Genomic DNA, 21671 nt, shown 5'->3' with positions numbered 1-21671 from the left:
CAAACCTGGCTTTGGTCCTGCACAGGGTATTTTGCCCCAGTAACTTTGTGCCAGTAGAGCAGGCAGCCCTGCAGTGAAATAACCAAGTCATCAGGTGCAGGCCCTGAGTACACACAGCCCAGCAGCTCGTACCCTGTCTGTCCCTGAAGAGCATTCCTGCACCAGGGATGGCTCTGCTCCTAAGTCAGCTCCCATTAAAGCAGGAATTAGCTAGGGGAGGTGTGCTAGAAGACAAAAGTTTTGGTGCATGAGGTGCATTGCAGCTCCCCCCTTTTTTTTTGTAAGCTCTTTTAGGGATTTTGGGTGGTACACAAAGATTCTATTCTCTGCCTTTTTACTGTGCAAGTATCCCATGGAACAGGCAAGATTCAAATTACTCATTTCTTTCCACAGAAGGCAGCATGCAACAGGTTTGCTTTAAGTATTTTATTTACCAAGATGAAAAACTGAAACAGTATTTTTTCATGATAAAATCAGATTTTATTCTCCTTTAGTAAATCAAACCGTTCATACTCAAGATTACTTTCCTAATACCAGGTGAGAAAAGTAATATTAACAGTTACACAGAGTGTCAGGCATTGACTTGAATTTTAATAGAAACATAATTTAGGTAATTTTTGTAGTGCGAAAAATCTCACCTACCCTTAACCAGGAATCTCAGAAAATGATCACAAAGTGACAGAAATATATTTTTCTAATGTGCTGAAGTTATTTTAAATAATTTTTACAAATTATTTTTTTAGATTTGGTATGCAAAGGGTGTAGGTACCATGACCTGACTGTGCCTTGGCACCACATCCATCCCTCCCCGAGAAGGGAACTTTGGCACCAGCTGGTCCAGCATTCCCAGGGATGGCAGTCAAGGACTTCTGGTTCAGTACCATCTTCCCAACCCAAGGAAGAAATAAAACCTTTCCCTTCTACTCATCTTCCAGTTTTAGACAAGAAAATCCCAACTTGTCTTATAATTCAAGTTAATTCATTTAGCACAAGGTAAGTATTTAAAAAAAACAACTGCATCTTTTAAAAAACAGCCTCAAGATAAAAAACCAGGGATTAAGCCTTGGAGGCAAATTTTGAGCCTGTGAATCAACTAGAGGCAGATTATGCTTCTCCTTCCCTCCCTAAATTATAATTAATTAGTTAAGGAAGTTTACGGATATCTTAAAAAGCAAAATATAACCCAACCCAAATCCCACAATCAAGTAAAACGAAAACAATTTATGTGATTGGAAGCTGAAAGGATGGTATTAAATGAGCTCTGCTGTGCTTCCCCAGTCAGCAAGGGGTCTTCAATTAAAATATTTCCCTTCACTAATGACTGACCTGCAAAGCACCTGCTATTCATGACCAATTACAAAAAAACAATACAGAAGAAAGATGATGTTTCAAGTTTTAACCGCCTTGGAAGTGTGAATTCTTCAAGTCTTTTATTTAAAAAACAGCTCTTCACAGATTCTCCTTGTATCCTGTGGGGATGTGACACTGTGGCCTTCTGTTCTGGAGTCTGTGAAAATTTCATAGTCATTCCCTCCCTGGAAGCAGAAGAGGATTTAATTTTATTTAACATAAAGCATACACACAAAAAAGGACACATGAAGGGAAACAGAGAAATAATGGACTTTTTCCAAGGGCCTGTAGTGATTAGGCTCAGTGAACAAGAGCACTGCCCCTGTATGAGCACAGGTCCCCCAAATCCATAGCTTTATTCCCCAATTTCTGTTTGCCAAAACTGCTTTCATGGGGCTCAGCATCTTAGCATTGCAACTCTCTGGAAATGCTGCACTGCCACTTAGAGGGTTTAAAATGAACTGTCTGTAAGCTCCGTGCCAGAGGGACACGTGATTACTTTTGCAGCTGATGTCAGGGGAGAAAAACTTTCATTTCAAGCTTGTCTTTTTCTTATAAAATTTCACCTTTTAAAATTTATGAAGTCCTGTGTGATTTAAGAGTTTTATAACTGTGAGTTCCATTAAAACTAAGCCTTTCCTTATAAAATTTAGCCTGACACTGTCCCTAGGCCATATTCAGACAGCTTTGATTTCAATCAAGTCCTTGTGCTTGCCAGTGCCCTCACAAGCTCTTGCCAGGTCTCTGTTCAGGATTTTTAAAAGGCTCTGAATTGCCCTGCAGAGCTCTGCCCCATGATGAGGGACAAGGGTCTCTGCTCAGTTCCCCAGGTGGAGACAGACACAGTAGTGAGCAAAGGCACAGTGTTAAATAAGACAGGAAATAAATATGTTTAATGAACAGCAGCCAACAAGAAGAATCAATCTACACTGACCAAGCAGGACAATCAGTTCCACACAGTCATGTCACCTAGGTGTTTAACAGAATTACAGAAGTTCAATTTTAAAACAAGCTCTATTAAGGCAGTAACCCTGTGTCCACCTCAGGAAACAGAAGGGAAACGTCCCAGCTGCAGCCAGCTAAACACGGACACACAATTATATCCTGATTGCAGCTCTTGTCAGGATTAAGGTTATAAGGTTAAAACCTACAGTCCTTGAGGTTTAATTACAGCAGCTCTCAAATTAATTTATCAAACAAATGTACTCACTGGCATGGTCTTGTCTCCGAAGAAATAAATAGTCTTGTATCCATCCTTGGCAACAATTCCTAAGCAGTACCTTTTATCCCAGCCATTTGGGAACACATCGATGCTTATCTGCCCTCCTAGGAGAGAGAGGAACCAAGACTTGTTCCATTTTAACAATGTATTTCTGAAGGGAGAGGAAGTGGAAAAACCTACACTTGGTAAGATTTTAGGCAGAGGGAGCTTTGAAGAAGACAAAGAAATGTTGTGAGACCCTGGAGTTAAGTCCTGCAAGTACAGAAAGTGTTTTATACACATATAGCTGTGATTCACAGATTATTTATCCATTCGACAAAGTCTGAGCATTTTCCCAAATACTCACTGCTATCCAAATGAACCTTTTAAAAAGAATTATATTTAACCTCTTCCTTTTAGAAAGAAAGGACAGATGAACACAGCCACTGATAAATGTACGGCCATAAAATCGTAGACAAAAGACTCTCTAAGGCTTTCAGAGTAGGAAAGGGAAGAAATCAGCCCTTTCAGCACAGCCTAACAGGACAAGAGCTGCTCCAATTCTGAGCCCTTGGCCTTCACCAGTAAGGTATTGGTGCATGATTCCCAGCTGAAGCAGGTGTCCAAAAGGTTTTTATTTACAACATAAAGGAGAGAGGACAGCTGCATTGCAGTTCACTTTTGCCTTAGTGCTTTGGCACTAATGCCAGCCTTACTTTGCAATTCTGAAAAAGTAAAAGGCAGGAGTGTGGTAATACATTAGGAGAGGGTAAAAAAGAAAAACATGCATCAAAAATTATTCCCCCTTATTATATTTTTTTTCCTTAAGCTTGCACTTGCTTTTGGATTCTTTCCTTCCTCCCACACAATGCAGGTATAGCTGAAGAACCAAGGGCAACTGCACAGCGTTGAGGGTGTAGTTCTGATCAAAACTGATTCACAGAAACAACTCTGACTAATCCAAAGCATCTAATATGCTTCAGAATGAGCAGAATCAGTCACACAACTGACATTAAAGGACAATGAACTGATGACAAGAAATTAAGTTTTCTTTGTTGATGGATTTCAATTAAAATGTCCCAATAAAAGCCTGAGAGGAAAAAGTCTCAGTCTTGCCTGCCACCACCCCCAGAAAGAGCTGTCACACAAATGAGATGGGATGTCACAACCATAAGAGAGTATGACTTAAATGAAATTTAAATTAATTGATGTTTTAAATGACATTCTTTTAAAATATTACCTATAGAAAATGTGAGGCCTTTGCCTGCAAATTCTCTTTGTAGATCAGCTACAAATTTCTCTCTTATATGCTCCTTCTGTTAAGAAAATAAGAAAACAAAACCAAACATCAGTTATATGCTGTGTTGATCTACCAATGAAAAGATAACCTAAAAACAAGATAACCTCTTAAAAAGAATGGTTTTATTGGCTTGATTGGACTCAGGCTGGTTATACTATAGAGGGTAGGGTTTTACCTAGGACAGTTTTTAGAAGCCTCATGTATAGAAGCAGGATGTTCAGTATCCTGGGTATTGGGTTAAAAACACGAGCCAAACCCACCCTTCTGCAAGTAATCTTTGCTATTCCAACCAAAAAAAACCCCACTGTATATTCCCTGACGTCTGAATGAGGTTATTAGTTAAACCACATGGAAAGGATTAAAATGAAATGACACAAATTATAGAAGTTTTTTAAAAATCATAACCTGGCCATAACTGCCTCCTCCAGGAGAGCTGTGTACTTTTCAGGAGTTGTAACTCACTTTATCAAATTCACAGAACTCAAGTCTTTCTTCCTGGCTGCAGCTTCTTCCAATCGGGGACACATTTAACATCCCGTTTCGGAACTCAATGAAGGTGCCTCTGCAAGGGAATCGATGAACAAGACAGAAGATAGGTGAGAAAATTGCTCAAAACACTAAATATCACAATACATTTCCATTGAATTCAAAAGGCAGTGGGAATCAGCTGTCTCACTGTATGCACACAGAACTCTGGCACCAGTAAGTCTTTTAGACTTTGAATCTGGCAATCACTACATCATCCTTACTGATTTTTAAAAGTACGATTTGGTTTAACAAGTGTGACTGGAGCATCCCATCAACCTCAGAGCCTGACAGGCCAGGCTGTCAGTTTTGGGGTGAAGCTGCAAAATTCACAGCAATGTGGGCAGTGTCCTGCCCTGCCTGCCATGGTGCATTTCAGTGTCTGAGGCAGCTGCAGCTCACACATCACACAGAGCTGGTCTGGCTGCACCTCTCATCTCTGGAAAACACTATGCTGCTGAATTCTAAACGTGGCAAGGGAACACTCCTACTTCAAAACTGAATCTCCTTCCCTCTGACATAAAAGTGCTAAATCAGTATTTCAAACCCTGTGCTCCAGCTGGGAACCTCTCTTTGTATGTGTGGATAGAGCCCTGTTTCACACACCCAGTGCTGTTCCCTAAGCAGAAATTACTCATTTTTCTGCCGAGCACCCTGAGCTGAGCTTTATATCCCACACAGAGAACACAGCCACACTGAGATGTCTGTGTGCACATACCTCTTCTTTGGCAGTTTAACCTTTGCAATGTAACTCAGGCAGTAGTTGATGATATCTTGAAGGATGTCCTCACCCAGGTGGCCCTGAATGCTCTAACAAAACAAACACCATTCAACCAAGCATCGAGAATTTGAGATTCTAAAAGTAAGGCACATGGAAAACACAAACACTGGGTAAATCAGGCATGGTTAACACCACAGAGAAACAAACACTCCTTCAATCAGCAACATCAGCTGATGCTCACATGGTACTAACTAAAGGCCCTCATTTTTCTTTTTGTTCACTTTATAACACCAAGCTGTCCTTCAATATGATTCCTACTTGTACCTGCTTCAAAAGAAAACTGTGTGCCACAGGCAGCAGCCCTAAACAAAAAGCTGCATTTAATGTCTGTTATAGCCAAGCATGAAGAAATGGAGCTTGTTCCTGCAGTAAACTGAAACTGCTGGTCAAGGCAGCAAATTCAGCCAGGATTTCATTTAAATGTTTACTCTCCGTTATGTATGTTAAACATTACATGCCAAATGAATGATCCATTAACAGGACTAACATACTAAAGCAGCAGAAATTTCGGTCTTTGGAAGGGTGATTACAAAGGACTACACTGTACAAATAAATCGAAACCCTGTTTAGAATTTTTTTTTCCACTATTGGAAATTTCATGCTTACCTGCTTGCTTAAGAACTTCCCATCTTTGTATGCTACCAGGCCGTTTTCTGGGAACACGTAGTCATATTTTTCAATCACTGCAAACAAGCAAAAAGACAGCAGCTCATCATTTCCCCTACATGCTTAAAGCAGAATTGTCTTAAATGTTAAATAGGTTAAAATACAGCAAACATTAGCTCCTAAAGCATGAAAGTTTCAGCAGCATAGCATCAAGCACGAGATTAATGCCAGTCCCATTTCTCACTATGATTAACACACACCTCAGATCACATAAAGTCATTTGTTTGACTTACATGTGGTTTTACTTAGAGGCATATGACTCTTTGCATTAAATGTAAAGAAATGACCAAACACCTCAAATACTGCACACACCTGGCACATGGCCTGGCTAGACAGCAAGTCAAATACTGGCCTTTGAGGTTTGTTTCCTCAATGTCACTGATCTTCAGCAGATGTCTGTCTCAGCACAACACAAGACGATATGGTTTACTGGAGACCACTTGGAAGGCAAACAAACTCTGAGCTGTCAAGGCACTACAGGAGGCTGTCAGTGGCACCAATTAAGTAAAGACCATTAAGAATAAAGGCCTAAGGCAAGAGTCCATGGCTGCATCATAACCCCACCGTGAACAAAATCAGGGGCTCGAGGGATGTGCTCGACAGCTGAGCAGCCCCCACGTGTATGTCACACACACGACTCCACTGTACACAGCAGTGAGGAAAAGCTCTCCCAAGGGTCTGTCACCAAGGCAGGATTTCACCATCAGTAACAATCACTTAATTTGACATCGAGATACCTGTACAGTGCAAACAGGCTGCGATTTCCAAATGCCGGTAAGTCGCTCCCCACAGCCTGAGTGCAACACACCAGCAGCGGGAAGACAACTAAAAGCGAGGGAAGAGGGGGATGAACGGGGCTCCGCTCAACCTCCACGGCTTCCCCTCGGGCCCCTGAGCGCGGATTGCATCAGCCCGGCCCTTACCGTCCTCGCCCAGCTGCTCGCGGATCTTGGCCAAGTCCGAGCCGCCCACCACTCCCACCTTCACCTTCTGCCGCAGCCGCTGCACGAACGCCGCCATCTCCGCCGAGATTTTCTGGGGTCCAAAACAGAGCCGTCAGATTTGCCAGAGGCCAGCGCCTCCATGCCGCAACAATCAGCGCGACCCCGCGGCACCGGGCGGGTCTTTAGGCGGCGTTAAATGTGTTAAGTGCGCCCGCGGCGTGCGGCACACACCGGGCCCCGCGGGCGGGCCGCGGGGTGCGATCCCGGCCGCGGTGTCCGATCCCGGCCGCCGGGTGCTATCCCTGCCGCTCCCCGCGGGCCCGCAGCCCCGTCCCGCACTCGCCTGCCGCGGGGCCGTGAGGGTGCCATCCACATCGAACAGGCAGAGCGCTGCGGGCGGCGGCGCCATGGCCGGGGCTGGCGGGGCCGCGCCTCCCGGCGGGCCGCGCGCGGGGCGGGCGCAGGCGCGGTGAGGCGGCTCGGCCATGGCGGCGGTGAGGGCCGGGGTGCCGGGTGGGCTGTTCCCCATTCCCCTCCTTGTCCCCTTTCACCGTCTCCTGCCCTTTCCCGTTCCCCATCTCTGTCGCCATCCCGTCGCGGGTCCTTGCACTGAGACGTGCCCGCGCGGGTCGCAGCATGGCGGGGACAGCGCGGAACTTCCCTTCCTTCTTTTCTCTTCAGTTCTGCGCGTTCCTCGTGCTCTCCTTCCCTTTATCGTGCTTAGTCCGCTTTTCTTTTCTGTTTCCCTAAAATCGCTGTTTAAGTGGTCATAACGAGTGGCCGATTTCTCCAGGTAGAAGCAGCTTTCACTGAGCATTGCTCAGGGAGCGGCCGGGGTGTGTGAGGGTCGGTCACTGAGCTCACTGACAGCAGCCGGGTTAGCAGGGCTTTCCCTCTGCAGGGACAAACACTTTCCTGTCAGAACACTGCTTTAAGGTTTAAACACTGGTTTAAGGTTACAGTGAGCTGAGGCTTGGCGCCCGAGGGACCGGCTCTGAGCTCACTGATTGGGTTTTAAAGAGGACTCAAATGATGACCTGTGGGGATCTTACCTTACAGGCGTGGCTCTGCACAGCGAGGACTAAAGTCTGCACGGCACCAGCTTCTGCGAGATGTCTACGGAAGGAGCTCTGGACAAGGTCATGGAGAAGGGAAGACGCTCGCCTGCCCTGGATTTTTGGTTCGTGGGAGTGTTTGCAGTCACAAAGCCAGCGAGTTTGTGGTGTCAGTAATGACCTCAGGAGACTGCAAGAGCCGTCTGTGTGTCTGTACCACTCGGCCTCTGCTGCTGTGGTCCAGCAGAAGGCTGTGGACGGGAGGACAGAAGAGTTCAAACTGGTCTACAGGTTCCCAGGGATAAAATACTGCAGGGTCCTGTCAAGACTGAAGCTGCTGCAGACTGCCACCTCCATGGTCATGCTGCCTCCTATCTGCTACCTCTACCTGCAGGGCCAGGTGTCTCAGAATGTCCTCTTCTACACAACCGGCATCGCTGTCTTCGCTGGGGCAATGTTGTATGGTATGAGCTACTTTTTCAGAAGAATTATTGGATTAATCTACTTAAGCGAAACTGGACAAACTGTCAGAGTGGCCCACTTGACATTTTGGGGAAGGCGTAATGATATTTACTGCCCCATAGAGACAGTGGTGACTTTGGATGAGGTTGGAGATAGCAAGGACGAGCTACTTCACCAGTTCAAACGGTCTAACAGTACAGATACTTTGTACTTTACAATTAAGTATGGCCAGATTGTAGACAAAGAGAAATTTACTCAAATATTTGGAGAACTTGTGTGACACAGCAGCTCATTTCCAGTGATTTTCCATGTTGCATGTTCATTGTGCTTATTGTTCCATGAGGCTTTAGTTTACCAAACTACACATCTCTGTCCTTTTCCTGTGGAAAGCCTGCTGTAAGTGCACCCAGTGTAGAAAGTCACAGTGGTGAAGCACAGCCCACTGGATTAAAGGTCTTGCAGCTTGTGTACGGTGTGAGGAGTGTCTGTTCCATGTCAGATTCAGTAATATCACAGCATTCCAAGCCTGAACTGTCCTTTGAATGTGCCATGGGAGGCCAAATTACTGGGGCTGACCCTGGCTATTTCAGTTGGCCTCTTTGGTTGTTATGAAGCATGAGAAAGCTCTTGAAATGAAATGCAGGACCTGCCAGAGCATCCCCACTTCAAACTCAGTGTTTCTTTTAGCTAATTTCAGGTTGGCTAGGAAGCCTCTGGAAATACAAGCTGGTCTGGTACATCCATGTGATGAGTACTGCTGAATCTCAGAGAGAGGCATGCTCACGTGTTCATGCAGTTGAGGGTGCTGGGAAGGTGTGTGGGCTGTCCTGGCCTCAGGAGGGCCCTCGAGGATGGAACTGGGCAAAACAAGGATGTGTGCTACAAAAGACACTGGCAGCTCAGCTGCCTAGTTAAAGGCTGGGACAATATTTCAGGAGCCTCTTGCAAAAATTTCCATTAATTATTCATGGCAACAGGAAAAGTAGCACCTGTCTCCATGAAGGATTGTGGTCTTATTCCATGGTACTGGTATGACTTCTTCTCCAAAACCTCAGTAGAAATGAGGACTTTAAACCCAAGAAAGAACCAAACCTATCATGTATAAAATGTAACACATTTTTTGAATTGTCAGAAACAAGATAACTCCTTACAACCCTCTTCCAGTTCTGACTTCATCTGAAACTGGCAAATAAACTGACTCTCACCACTAATCTGGAGTGTTCTTTCCCTATTTCTTCCTCATGTGAAGTGAAGCCTGTTTCTTGGCAGATCAGCAAAGGCAGTTAAGTAAAATTGCCATTTAAGTGCACAGGGTAACCCTGAATTACTTTCTCATATTGAATTTTCCCTACTGGGGTTCTGTGAGTTTAAATTTTGTCTGACACTGTGTAGCATGGTATTATCAAAAGAAATCCAAATGTTCCTTGGCGTAAACACCATGGCAGCAAAATACAGTGGGCTGTGCAGGTACACAGTTTTTTTGAGGTTTAGCTTCATCAGAATGTATTTAATATGCACTAATGGTTCAGTTTAGGCATGTACTGGGTGTCAAATGAAAAGCTCTGGAGAAGTTCAATTATAAATATTTTATTTAAGAATATTGATTACACGATTGATGTCATTTGTTATGAATCTGTGTACAGTTACTAGTTACACCATGAAGTGTACTTAAGTATTTGTTTAAACATTTATTTGGCACTGTCCACAGTATGCTGTAAACAATATTAACTTTATATGCTTCAGCTGCAGTGCTTTCTATGTATTCTCTAATGATTTCATCAACATGTTGTACACAATTATATAGTTACTGAGTGTCAGTAAAAATTATAAAAACACCTAGAGTAGTCATAATAAAAGTGAAGATGTGGTAAGACTTCAAATTACTGGACCTTTGCTTCTGTAAAAGTACAAGACTTGCTAGAGACATTCACTAAAACTACTGCACTGATATGTTGAACAAACTAATTCCCAAAATGCTGTCAAATCCAGTTCTTGGTTTGACTTTCCTTTTACTGATAATACACTTATGAGGACAGCGATGAGAATGAAGTTTTGTTGAACACCAATTTTAACTGGTCCTTTCCCCAGATTTCTACAACCTCTGTTCAAAAACCTGCTCAGGTTCTGCCCAGCTGGCACCAGAATTCTGCTTTCTGCAGAGGCTTACAGAAATCCCACTCGGTTTAAGCTGGCAGAAGTGATTGTGCTGGAGTTTCCCAATACCAGTACTTTAAAATGGGGAAACCATGATTAACACTTCTCAAAGCAGGTAAGGAACCTTTTCACATTTTGGTAGCTGTATTAAACATCTAAATCTTTTAACTTCTGTCTCTTATTATGTACTTAAAAACTCTGGTCAGGTCCTGAAAGGGCAACTGTAAATGTCCATTGTGGTCCCTGTTTTTTGGTGCACAACGAAAAGTTAAACTTAGTAAACAATATCCAGATGCTCACCAGGGAAAAGAAAAATAAAGGCACCAGATCTAGTTCAAGTCAGCCTTCAGCAAACAGTAAAGAGACATCCAAAACAATTTTCTGAAGAGAAACAAATAAATGAACTCTTGACACATTTTTTGATCGTGTGGCTTTCTAGAAGATCTCTGACGTTATCGATGACTTAGAATATACTATTAGAACAAAAATAGATTACTTTGCATTATAAATGTGCAGTCAGGACTAGTCCTTCACTGTAGTGGCTCTGATACCAGAAAATGGCATTTCTGCTTTAGTTGTACAAAATACCTCAAGTATTTGTGTAGAAGTTACAATAGATAAGTTAATGGCTATTGTGTGTTCTGGGAAAATGGGAAAATAATCTGGAATCATTCTAGATTGCTGGCAGAAGTGGAAGAATGTGCTTTGCATGATTCTCAAGTAAGCTTTGTCAAATTACATACTTCAGGGTAGGGTTTTCTCTGTACAAGTCTGCTTGTAAGAGAAGTCAAAAGTTTTAAAACCCATCCATGATGAGGACAAAAGGACAATGGCTTCAGTGCCACTTGCAGCTCTGTAGGTGTGGCTGAGGGCACCAGTGAAGCAGTGAGTGCAGGCTGGGCAGAGCTGACAGTGCCCTGATGCAGTTGGTGTGGCAGATGCCTGTACTCGAAGGAATAAAGCTGGAAATTATTCTGTAAAATACTGTGCTTGGCAGTGGTGGAAAGCAGAGCTTTCCTTGAAACACTGATTTTATTCCAGCTGCCATTAGAGAACGGCACTCTGTGTGGCAGGTGTGTGGCTCTGAGCGTTTGGCCACACTTGTTGCTGCTTCTGGACGCAAATCTACCAGGGTCACCTGTGGAAACAGACTGTACCAGGCCCTGCTCAGACACTGGAGAGTCAGGGACATGTCTGTAGGGAGGACTCTGCAGTTAACATGGCCCAGGCCAGAAGAGGGAGGTTCTAGGGAATGCACCAGGCCACATTTTCTAGGGAATGCACAGTGAGGGACAGCTGCATGTACCTGCTGGTGACCAGTGCCAATGCTCTGCCTGGGGCGCGTGTGCATGGAGCAGCTTGCCTTGGGCAGGATTACAGACAGAACACAAACCTCAGTTTATGACTTTACACTTATCCTGTAAGTAGAGAAGACATGAATTAATGCAAACTAATTTCATAATCAGCTGTTCAGTGCGAGGGAGCTGCTTTTTACTTGAAGTTTGCTAAGATGTCACTGAAAATGTTCAGAAAGAGGTGCGCGTGGTGATCCTTGAAGATCAGTGTTGGACGAAAACGGATGGATCTGTCTCCACAGCCTCCCAGAACAACACCTGAAATGAGAACAGAATAGGTCCTCTAGTAATTTCTTTCTTTGTCAAATATCCTGAAAAATTCAGGTCTCTTAATGACAATACCCTCACTGTGGAAGGCCAACAGAAGCTCCCCAAATCCTGCTAGCCACACCATGATACAGCATTGTGGTGTGAATGGCCTCAAGCTTCACTGCAGCTTAGAAAAACACTGTGGGTGCCTGAAGCTGTTCTATAAAACACTTGGAGTATTGTATCTTGATAGCAATTACAAGAATCCATCCAGCACAGAGCTCAAACAGCATCTGAGATTTCAGAGCTGCAGTACTCTCCTGGTCAAGTATCTTGGGGCCAGAGGTTTCTTTGCATTGGTTTTTAAACGAATTAGTTTTTAATGACAAGAAGTTTAAATGTCTCAGTGCCTGGAAACCTCTCCCTGCAGTGCTTTAAATGCACTTTTTAGCCCACAATCAATTCTTAGAAATGTTTGAGCAGTGAGAACCCATATAACTAAGCTAAGCTTACCCTGCCTCAAAGCAGAGCCTTGGTTTCCCATGAAACAAACCATTTGCCTTCTCTTCCTGCTGGCTTAGCTTCCAAGAACAAAAAATTGTGTCTTTTACACTCTAAAATTTTGGTTTCACCACAGTTTAGATGCACCCCTGCCTGCCTCTTTCAAGGGACAGGAGTAACAGCAAAAACAGACAGCAGCAAACACAGGGCCCACACAGTCGAGTTCAAAGAGAATGTTAAGTGTGGATCCCAAGGTTCCCCTCTTGATACCTGGGGCCTGTCTGCAGCTGTTAACAGTTCTGTGGGAAAAGAGGGATGGCACTGTAGATCTGGGCCCATTTTAGGCACTTGTATTTCATCATTAGGTAATCCTAGGTATAGGAATTATGCGTTTATAAAACTCATTGTTTTTCTTCCCTGTGCTTTCCTGAGTGACATTAACTTTCTTCTAACTTTCCCATTTCTAGAAGCAAGCCACGTCCATGGGCACCTAAAGTCACTGAAGAGGACTCTAAACCTGATGTCACAAAATCTCATGCTCTACACAGATCTCTTCCAGTAACCTCAGACCTGCAGAGACTGGTAAATGTACACACCATGCAACAGACTGCTCTGAGGTCTCTGACAAGTATTTCCAGCAAAGTCTAAATCCAACCTTTTCATTTTAGTACTGTCCCCTGACACTGAAATACTCGTACATGATATGAAAAGGAAAATGTGAAGCACTACTTTCACACTGAATGCTGCTGTTTATCATGTGAAGCTCATCCACACACACACGGAGTTTCTTACCTTTGTTTCTGGCTATTGTAATTAACTTGTTTCTAGTTGCATCATTTGGAGTGTCAAATGAACAGAATGTTCCTCTTCCTCTCACTCTGCTGATGAGATGGGGGTAACGAGCCTGCAGAGAGAGGACAGACAAGCACATGGCAGGTGCTGCAACAGAGGGCAGCTGGTGGCAAGGCTGGCTGTGCCAGGTGGAAACCCTGCTGCCTCCTCACTCCGCTGGAGTGCAGCGTGGCTCACATGGCCTCGTGTCCTGCTCAGCCTGCAGAGCCCAACAAAGCAGGCAGGGAGAATGAAGCTGACCCAAGTAAAATATTCTTTGGAACAAACATTATTTACACACCTTATTTACATCTACACTGGACTCCAGGAAAACCTGAGCATAAACCATTGGCACTGGGGCTAGAAACCAGCTCATTCTTACCCTGCACTGAGACACTTGCCAGTAGCATCTGCACCCCTTGTTCTCAATCAAAATCCTTATCTTTTGGAAGAGCAATCTTTTGGACAGGACTAGTTGTATTCTGGCCCTCCAAAGTATGAGATGGTAGTATTTTCTGTTCTCCTGCCTGCTATGTCTTAAAGGTGTGGAGAGAGCAGAGATTGTGTTTGGGATTCTTCTGTGCAAAATGCCCTTGGGAGGTGAGCACCTGCAAGCCTATCCTTAAATGCCTCTCTGTAGAGCCCCACAGAAGAAGCTGTAAGGAATTTCCCTTAAACAAGGGAGGGAAAGATACAATTTTCTTATTGCAACAGCCCAGCAGAATTGGAACAAAATACAAAAACACCTTCCTTTAAAAACAACTTTAGGACAAGGAAATACCAGCTGCTTACAGTAACAAAACCTTATAGCAAAGTAATTCAATTAACTGCAGTACATACCTTCAGACATTCTGGGGATCACCCTTTCTATTGGATTAAGCTATATAAACCTAGCATTTTTAAGTCAATAAAAGAAAGTTTACTTCAATTCCAAATGGGACACACAGTTATTCAGGCCTGTGTTGAAGTTATAATGGTCTATACTCCAGCTGGAGCTCCTCAGTCCAAGTGTTTAAACTGGATGAGGTCAGATCCTACTTCAGCAGCAAATTTCTCCTTCTTACCTACAATCCTCCCAGATGTTTACCTGCAAATCCAGCAGCCCAGTCAGTAGTGCTTTCCCAGCATGGGTTGCATTGTTTAGAAGGTCTTCTGTTTTAATAACCTTAATGACTTCAGCAAGCATAAGGTTCTTGGATGGATCTCCAAGCCAGGTGTTAAAAATCCGGTAGGGCTTGGGAAAGGGTGGAAAAAGAGTTGTGGAATATGTTAACAGGCAAGTTACTGTAAATTAAGAAAAGCAAGGCATCACACTGGCAGTGCAAACATGTGGTGTATGAAAAAGCATGCACTAATCTCATCAACCCCCCTTTTTTATGTTGTAAAGCAAAATCCCATTGCTGAGCTGAAACACAGGGTGTTTACTTCATTTAGTGCACTCTGCCTTGCTACTCTGACATCTCACTGAAACACAGCTATAGATAACAAGGAAATCAGCATAATCTGTAAGGCTTTTACATCAAGCTTTATGTTCTTCCCCTTAATTTGACTTTTTAAAAAATTATTACATCTAAAATGTCATTAGTGCAAAGAAATCTTGCTGACAGAATCTGTAATGCTGACATACAAGCTCTGAAATTCTCAAGTTGCCCTACAGGAGAAGGTGTCAGTTTGTGGTTGGATTTTGTGCTGAAGGTTTATTCCATTAGGCTTAACCCAGTTCTCCTCTCCCCACACCAGCTTTATGACCTTGGTGACTGACAATAACTGGAATACAAGTGAAGAGGTGATGACAACTGTTGTGTGAGCCCACAGCAAGCTTTTGTAAAACAGCAGCCCCATCCAGCTGAACCAGCACTGCTGGAGGAAACCTTGTCCCTTCCATGGATGTTACAGTCCCTCCTCAGGGGGTCACCAATTAGCACAGAGTTCAAGTTTAATCAGAAATCTTACAGCATTTGGCCTGAACTCCTCTTTGTGGAAAAATCCTCCTGTCATCATCTTCTTACTGAACGTTACCACATCAGCTGGGTCATCCAGGCCCCAGTGCTCATGGGCCCAGAATTTTCCTGTGCAGCCGCCTCCTGTCTGCACCTCGTCCACCAGGAAAGCACAGCCATGCTGCAGAGACAGAGTGAGGAGCAGGGAATGTGAGCCCTCCTTCCCAAACCAGAAACACCTCCCTTAATGAACACATCAACTCAAGCCAATCACAGGCAACACCCCTCCTTCCTCTCCCTTCACTGCCCAACCTCCTCTCCTCAACCCCTCCACCAATGCCACTCACGTCAGATTTCACAGTTAAAAATTCAGCTGTTTTTTCAGGAAGGCACTAAAAACTTATTTTCTACTCATACTCATCAAGTACATGTTTTCATATAGTCTTGAGCATTTCTAGAGGATACCTGAAAACATCTGGGAGGAGCAGAGGTGGCATTTTCAAAGCCCCTGAGGGAAGCAGAGTGTCATTTCTAGGGGCTTTGTTTGTTTGAAATATGAAGTCTCTGCTGCCTGTTGGAGTTGGCCATTATGTGGCACAGAGGCAGTTCCAGCAGCATGAGTTGGTCAGTTTAGGGGGCACAAAAAGCTGCCTTTTCAGACAACTCTGGTGAAAGAGCTACTCATGTCACCTGGCAACGTGGGGTTTTTATGGACTATTTTGTCCGAACTTTGTGACAGAGAAATGTTTTATTACCTTTCTGGCAATATCTCGTAGCTTTCTGAAGAAGTCGTCTGAAGCATGATTGTCCCCACCCTCTGACTGTATTGGTTCCACAATGATTCCAGCCACAATCTTCTTCTTTTTCCTGTACTTTACAATCAGGTCTTCCACCTGTGAATCAAACATTTATGGTACATCCTCCTTCCAGAACATTTGTACATTTCCCCCCAGATAGATTAAATCTCATTAGAACTACAACTTTGCATGGACATTCCCAGCTATAAAGATACCAGGAGGCACAAAGGATTAACTAGTGGCTCCTCCAGCATTTAACACTGCCTTCTTGCTCCTGAATGGGTTTAAGTCATGCCCTAATCACACTGTAACTAGTTGTACATTTATCTACAGTGTTGTGAAAGCTCTAGGCAGGTTCAGCTGGCAGCATGCTGAGCACCACTGCAGCTCACTGTGCCACTGCTGTCATTCCACCTAAGTGATATGGAAGGGCATAGATTTTGTGTCAGAAACCAAAACTCTGCTCATGTACTAGAAGAGGTAATCTGGAAAATTCACTTTTTCCAGTCACCCACTTCATATATATTAAAATTAATCAGATGAAATAGTGCAGAAATCTTGTAAGGGGCTGACAGATAATTCTCATTAACCTCCTAGTGCCAGTTGCTGCAATTAATGGTGTGTTTGTGCTTGAAATCCCCCTCACAGTCCTCAGGGCCACAGCCCCTGCAGGCTGTGCAAAGCAATGGTTTCCAAAGGGGGCCAGTAAGCCAAGAACAGACTTGCTAAGGAAACGTTTGGCTTTTTGGTTTGTTTGTTTGCTTTTAAAATAATGGCACCCAGCATTGCATTTCTCCCACCAAAGCCACCCTGGAGCAGCCCCAGGGAAGCCATTTGCTGTGCTTTCTGTGCTCTCTGAAGTGAGGCAGCTTTGGCTAAGTGGACCCACAGGTCCAACCCAGCACAATCAGCTTTATGCCAAAAGCTGCCATGGAAAAGCTGGAAAGGCTGAAATACTGTTAGAGTTTCTCTCTCCAGAGAGTTTCTCTCTGCAGAGAGGGTTATCTCTCAGCCCATGGCCCTTTGGCAAGAGCTGGCAGATGAGTTCACTGTGATACAAGGAAGTTCTGAGGGTGAAATTTCACTTTGGTATCACTCATGCAGCCCTGTATTCCCAGTAAGCTGGCAGGGAGAAGAGTCTGACTGTAAACAACAGTGAATACTGGTGCACTCACAGGCTGTTCCAAGCCCTGAAAACATTCTTTTAGTGAAAAGCACTAATCCTACCAACACTATTCATTATTTCAAATCAAAAACAACAGAGAGCTGCCAGGGAATTTTTTACCTCCTCTAAACAACGGGCTTCTTCCTGTTGATTCTCTTTCACAAAGTCCTCCAGGGGATACTTTAGTCTTGGAAATGGAGCAATAGGCCAGTCCAGTGAGGGAATGTCCAGTTTGTGAATTGCTTTAGAGTGAGTTGTAGCTAAGCAACCTATGCCCAGAGAGGGAAAAATTAAAATAATACCCATCTACAAACAATACAAGAAAAAAGCTACCAGGAGGTAAAAAATGGCATGACTGTAGAATTCTTTTAACTGCTCTGTGTTTTTACTGTCTTCTGAAATACTGTGTATTTTGATTTAGTCAGGCTTGAATGGATTGCTCTAGATTTTAAGCATCAGTTTCCACATGCACTGCTCCAGAAGAGCAGGAGAAGCTCTGTCAGTCTGAACAGGTTGCTCAGACAAGGTGGGTTTCATCCCTCCAAAGACAACTACTCACAAAGCTCACAGTTACAGCTCTCTCAGGTAACATGCTTAGAACAGGGACTGAGTTAATATAAACCAGCAAAAGTGAGCGACAGCATGTTTGTAGTGATTTTACCCCAGGAGTTATATTTTTATAAGTACAAACAGGGAACTGCAGATTCAACATGGAAATAAGAGCCTGTCTGAAAAGAATTTTTTAAAAAACATAAAATCAATTCCTACTGTCACTCAAACGTTCCAGTGCTGGTGGGGCTCCCAAGGCAAACCTTAATGAACCTACAGCTTCTCCAGTGGTACTATGTGTCTAAGGACAAGCACAGTGAGCTGGGGGCACAAGGGACAGCTTACCCAGGGTCCTGCCGTGGAAGCCACCCATGAAGGAGAGCATGGCGTAGTCAGGGCAGCCGGGGGGCTGCAAGCAGAGCACACAGCGGGGTCAGCGAGGGGCTCACATCCCCCTTGCTGCCCCCTGAGCTCCTCTTCCATCAGGCACCACAAACTGTTACAGCCTCCCCTTCAACAGGTACACCAGTCCCTGAACCTGCCCCAAAGCCCAGCATTAACGCTGACAAAGCCTCGGCTTTATGTTGTGGTCTGACATCACGGGTGAGCTCAGACAAGGCTGAGCCCTCAGCACAGTCACCCCTTGTTACACAGATCAGGAACACATGTTTACAGGGTGCCTGTGCCTGGGGGGCTCAGTGAGGACAGGCTGGGGCTCCCCTGTGCTGCACCCCCATGCATTCCTGATGACTCCTTGATATTTGTTGGGAGCAGTCTGTATATTTCACCATTTCCTAAATGTACAAAGCCCAGATTCCACTTCACATGTAGCAAGCCAAACTTTTCCTCCCAATCTTCCCTTCCAAGCCCCAACCACTGGTACATCTGTAGGTGGGGTAAATAACTAATGTTACCTGGTTAATCATGCAAGATTCCAGTTCTTCTTTCGTGACATTATTATGGCCCCTCTCCTTGTTCTGTAAAAAACCCAAACAACCCAACATGAGTGTTCCTGTAGTTGTAACCAATGCATTTATGGCTGAACCAGTAATGCTGGTATTCGAGACTGGAGTCAAGGAAGACCCTGACTATGGCTTTCACATACTGACTACAATCTGCATTTTCTTTATTTCCTTTCCTTTTTAACTTCTAAAGCTGTGTGAATATAAAGTAAAAGCTTAGATGAAGACATTTTAGTAAAAATTTTATACTAGATTGGATATAAAGAACATAATGAGCAAGACAACCTCCAAGCCTCACTTTGTTTTGCAATAACAATTTTGATTATTTTATCATTTTGTCATCTGAACCTAGAAAAATATCTTAATGTTTTACTTACTCTGTACCACATGAATATTGCTTTAAAGGCATTTTCATTAGAGCAGGATCCACAAGACATGGTCATCACCTGTGACAAGCCCTTAGGAGCCACCTGCCAGCAAAGACAGAAAATTATTCTTGAAATACTGAACACAAGTATAGTGCAAAGTGATAATAACAGCAATGATAATAATGGTGATCAGTCCATGGGTATCTCAAACTTACTGATAACAAAGACTCATGCAGTTTTTCTGTGAAGTTCTCTGGAGGTAAAATCCCTAGGGCAGGTCTGTTGATAAAAGTGCTCTAAAAAGACAAAGGAAGAGGAATTAATAGGTCTTACTATCACATGGAAAATATGTTGATATCAAAGCAGTTCCATTTCATTCCATTCTAACCATAAATACCAGGCAGAAATCTGTGTCATGGCACAAGTTTTAAGCTAGGGATTACTATTCCTACCTTAGCACATGTTTTTCTGTCTAATCCTTTCTACTTTATTCTTGCAAGACACCTTAGGGAAGGTGCATGCTAACTCACACTGACATTTCCTCTTCGATATTGCCATTTTACCTGCTCAATCTCCATTTTCTTTATACATAGGAAATATGCTTTGAAACCTTCATTACTTGCTTTCAGTTTGAGTAGCTAAATTCAGTTAGGACGGCAGCATTTTCATCCTTACTGAGCTTCAAGACAGACCATTTTGGGACACTGGGAAGGTGGAGCCAGGCTCCAGGCTCTGCAGTGGGAGATGAGAAGCCATGGGCATGAACCAAAGCATGAGAAGTACTGATTTGGGTATAGGGAAAAGGTTTTGCAGGAAGGGAACAGTGAAGCAGTGAAACAGGCTGCTCTTCTGGAGGTCTTCAAGGTCCCAGATAAAGCCTTGAGCACCCTGGTTTCATCTCACAGCCACCCATCTTGGAGCAGGAGGTTGGCCAAGACCACCTGAGGTCTCTTCCAATTCCAGTGGTGCTGCAACCTGCCCACATCAGGATTCACACCTTTGGGAAAGGTAACTTTGGTGTCAGGGAACAGCAGCCTGCAGCCCACACAGGGGTTTCTAAGGAGCAGCTCTGGAAAAAGCCCCTCAGCCTCCCCAGTCCACTAATGGAGATGAATGTCACATTTATGCAATTAATTTAAATTGTGTCATGGATTAAAATTGATTCATTGCTGCTCTTAGTCTTTGTGGGTAATCTTATTTGATTCATACTGTGCTACTCTTTATTTTAAATTAAATTTTCTCAAAGAAGGACAAGCTCAATAAATTTGCCAACTGCCAAGCAGCTTTATTGCCCTTTTCTTTTGTTTGTTGTTTTTCTTGTTGAACAAGAAATTAAAGGTTGAGCTTTGATAGGTCTCAATGGGTCTTCCTCATACAACCTCCCCAAAACACTCATATTTTTAGTGCAGCTCAAGCTTGCACATTTATCAGCATCTTTCAGTCCTCCTCCACACCAATACTCATTCATTCCAACACGTGTGAGGCACAGCAAGAGGTATAAGTGGTCACCCTGCACCTGTAAGGACATTTCATCAGCATTCTCAGGGAAAACCAACTATCACACAAGACAGAACACTGGATGAGCTAGGACTCTCTAAATTGTTTAAGTGTCTTACTTCCAAAACACTGTTTCAACAGACTCAAGCTTAAAAAAAACCTAAGTAAGGATGCTAATGATAGGTTAACACAAACTTTTAGTAGCCATGAGAAATCTTGACTTTTTATCTCAGTTCAGAATTAAATTTTCATATCAAGTTAAAGACAGAAGACCACAAATTCATTGTGAATTTGATTATGGGTTGTCACATGACAACATCCGCCATTAAGCAGAAAAGTGTATTTTAATTTTATAGTAAATGGGATACCCAGAGCTGAGAAAAACAGAACATTGACATTGAGCTGCTGTGGGCTCAAAGAAATAGATGCACATTTAATGCTTAGAGCTGGCCATAGAGAGGGTATGTGGAGCATTACAGACAAACCAAACAAAAAGTCCCTCCAGGAAAACACCAATCCCTTTGCTAACACTAACTGAAGTTGTGCCACTCATGTGGGACTTTGGAGGAGTTCTCTCACTGCAGGCTTCCAGGAGTGTCACCTGCCCTTCCCCACTGGGCAAATCAGCAACTGCCACCAGCAACAGGGCTTTTTGATTTTTTTAACTGTTTTTGGGACTTTTGTTTGTTTTGTTTTTTAAATCTGACTTTGCTTACTGCTGCATTATAGAGAGGATATTATTCTCAGAAATCATCTTTATGAATTAATATACGTAAGACCTTCCAAAATACCCAGATCTGCCTTTGACAATTCCAGCATTTCCCGTCCTGTTTTTTTTTGCTGTTGTGGTTTTTTTGGGGGGGGGTTGTTTTTTTTTAAACTTGAAGTATTTTAGTCCTGGGAAAGGCAGAATTTCTCACCTGAAGACATGAGTATTCCATAAAGGAAATCAGCTCAGGAAACTCAAATGTCTGCATTTCTTTGCTCTGCTGGAATGTACTTAGGAGACAGGAATCAGC

The 21671-nt window shown here is 43.6% G+C and overlaps 3 protein-coding genes across 6 annotated transcripts in view; 1 reads left to right on the top strand and 2 right to left on the bottom strand.

The window, feature by feature from the left end:
• Nucleotides 1–411: 411 nt before the first annotated feature.
• On the bottom strand, nucleotides 412–7213 carry PMM2 (phosphomannomutase 2). The gene is made up of 8 exons (XM_005522877.3): nucleotides 7111–7213; nucleotides 6747–6858; nucleotides 5764–5840; nucleotides 5095–5186; nucleotides 4314–4413; nucleotides 3792–3867; nucleotides 2561–2676; nucleotides 412–1535 (listed from the first exon to the last, which is right to left on the bottom strand). The coding sequence occupies exons 1-8, from the start codon at nucleotides 7174–7176 to the stop codon at nucleotides 1431–1433; spliced, it is 744 nt and encodes a 247-aa protein (XP_005522934.1). The 5' UTR covers nucleotides 7177–7213; the 3' UTR covers nucleotides 412–1430.
• A 19-nt stretch (nucleotides 7214–7232) lies between these two features.
• Nucleotides 7233–8750, top strand: TMEM186 (transmembrane protein 186). The gene is made up of 2 exons (XM_005522876.3): nucleotides 7233–7261; nucleotides 7827–8750. The coding sequence occupies exons 1-2, from the start codon at nucleotides 7253–7255 to the stop codon at nucleotides 8562–8564; spliced, it is 747 nt and encodes a 248-aa protein (XP_005522933.1). The 5' UTR covers nucleotides 7233–7252; the 3' UTR covers nucleotides 8565–8750.
• Nucleotides 8751–9855: 1105 nt separating this feature from the next.
• ABAT (4-aminobutyrate aminotransferase) overlaps nucleotides 9856–21671 on the bottom strand; it is a 48955-nt gene continuing 37139 nt past the window's right edge. For all 4 annotated transcript variants that reach the window (XM_005522875.3, XM_088064004.1, XM_014252703.2 and 1 more), the window contains exons 7-16: nucleotides 19371–19451; nucleotides 19165–19257; nucleotides 18740–18802; nucleotides 18171–18234; nucleotides 17397–17545; nucleotides 16070–16207; nucleotides 15328–15495; nucleotides 14462–14608; nucleotides 13336–13447; nucleotides 9856–12051 (exon numbers count right to left, since the gene is read on the bottom strand). In XM_005522875.3, the coding sequence (XP_005522932.1) occupies nucleotides 11930–12051; nucleotides 13336–13447; nucleotides 14462–14608; nucleotides 15328–15495; nucleotides 16070–16207; nucleotides 17397–17545; nucleotides 18171–18234; nucleotides 18740–18802; nucleotides 19165–19257; nucleotides 19371–19451 (1137 nt within the window). In that variant the 3' untranslated portion in view covers nucleotides 9856–11929. The remainder of the gene's footprint in view (nucleotides 12052–13335; nucleotides 13448–14461; nucleotides 14609–15327; nucleotides 15496–16069; nucleotides 16208–17396; nucleotides 17546–18170; nucleotides 18235–18739; nucleotides 18803–19164; nucleotides 19258–19370; nucleotides 19452–21671) is intronic.

Source organism: Pseudopodoces humilis, chromosome 18 (genome assembly GCF_049639895.1).
Source record: "Pseudopodoces humilis isolate 2021_Gansu_Grassland_sample_001 chromosome 18, ASM4963989v1, whole genome shotgun sequence".
NCBI classification, from domain to species: Eukaryota; Metazoa; Chordata; class Aves; order Passeriformes; family Paridae; genus Pseudopodoces; species Pseudopodoces humilis.
Note: the sequence above shows the minus strand (reverse complement) of the source record. Positions and strands in the feature narration are given on the sequence as shown.

Excerpts from the sequence above, each read along its gene's own strand:
- PMM2 (XM_005522877.3), bottom strand. The coding sequence starts at position 7,176 with ATGGCGCCGCCGCCCGCAGCGCTCTGCCTGTTCGATGTGGATGGCACC. Across the intron at positions 5,187-5,763 it reads GGAAGTTCTTAAGCAAGCAG|AGCATTCAGGGCCACCTGGG; the intron begins GTAAGCATGAAA and ends TTGTTTTGTTAG. Across the intron at positions 2,677-3,791 it reads AGGCCTCACATTTTCTATAG|GAGGGCAGATAAGCATCGAT; the intron begins GTAATATTTTAA and ends TCTCTCTCCTAG.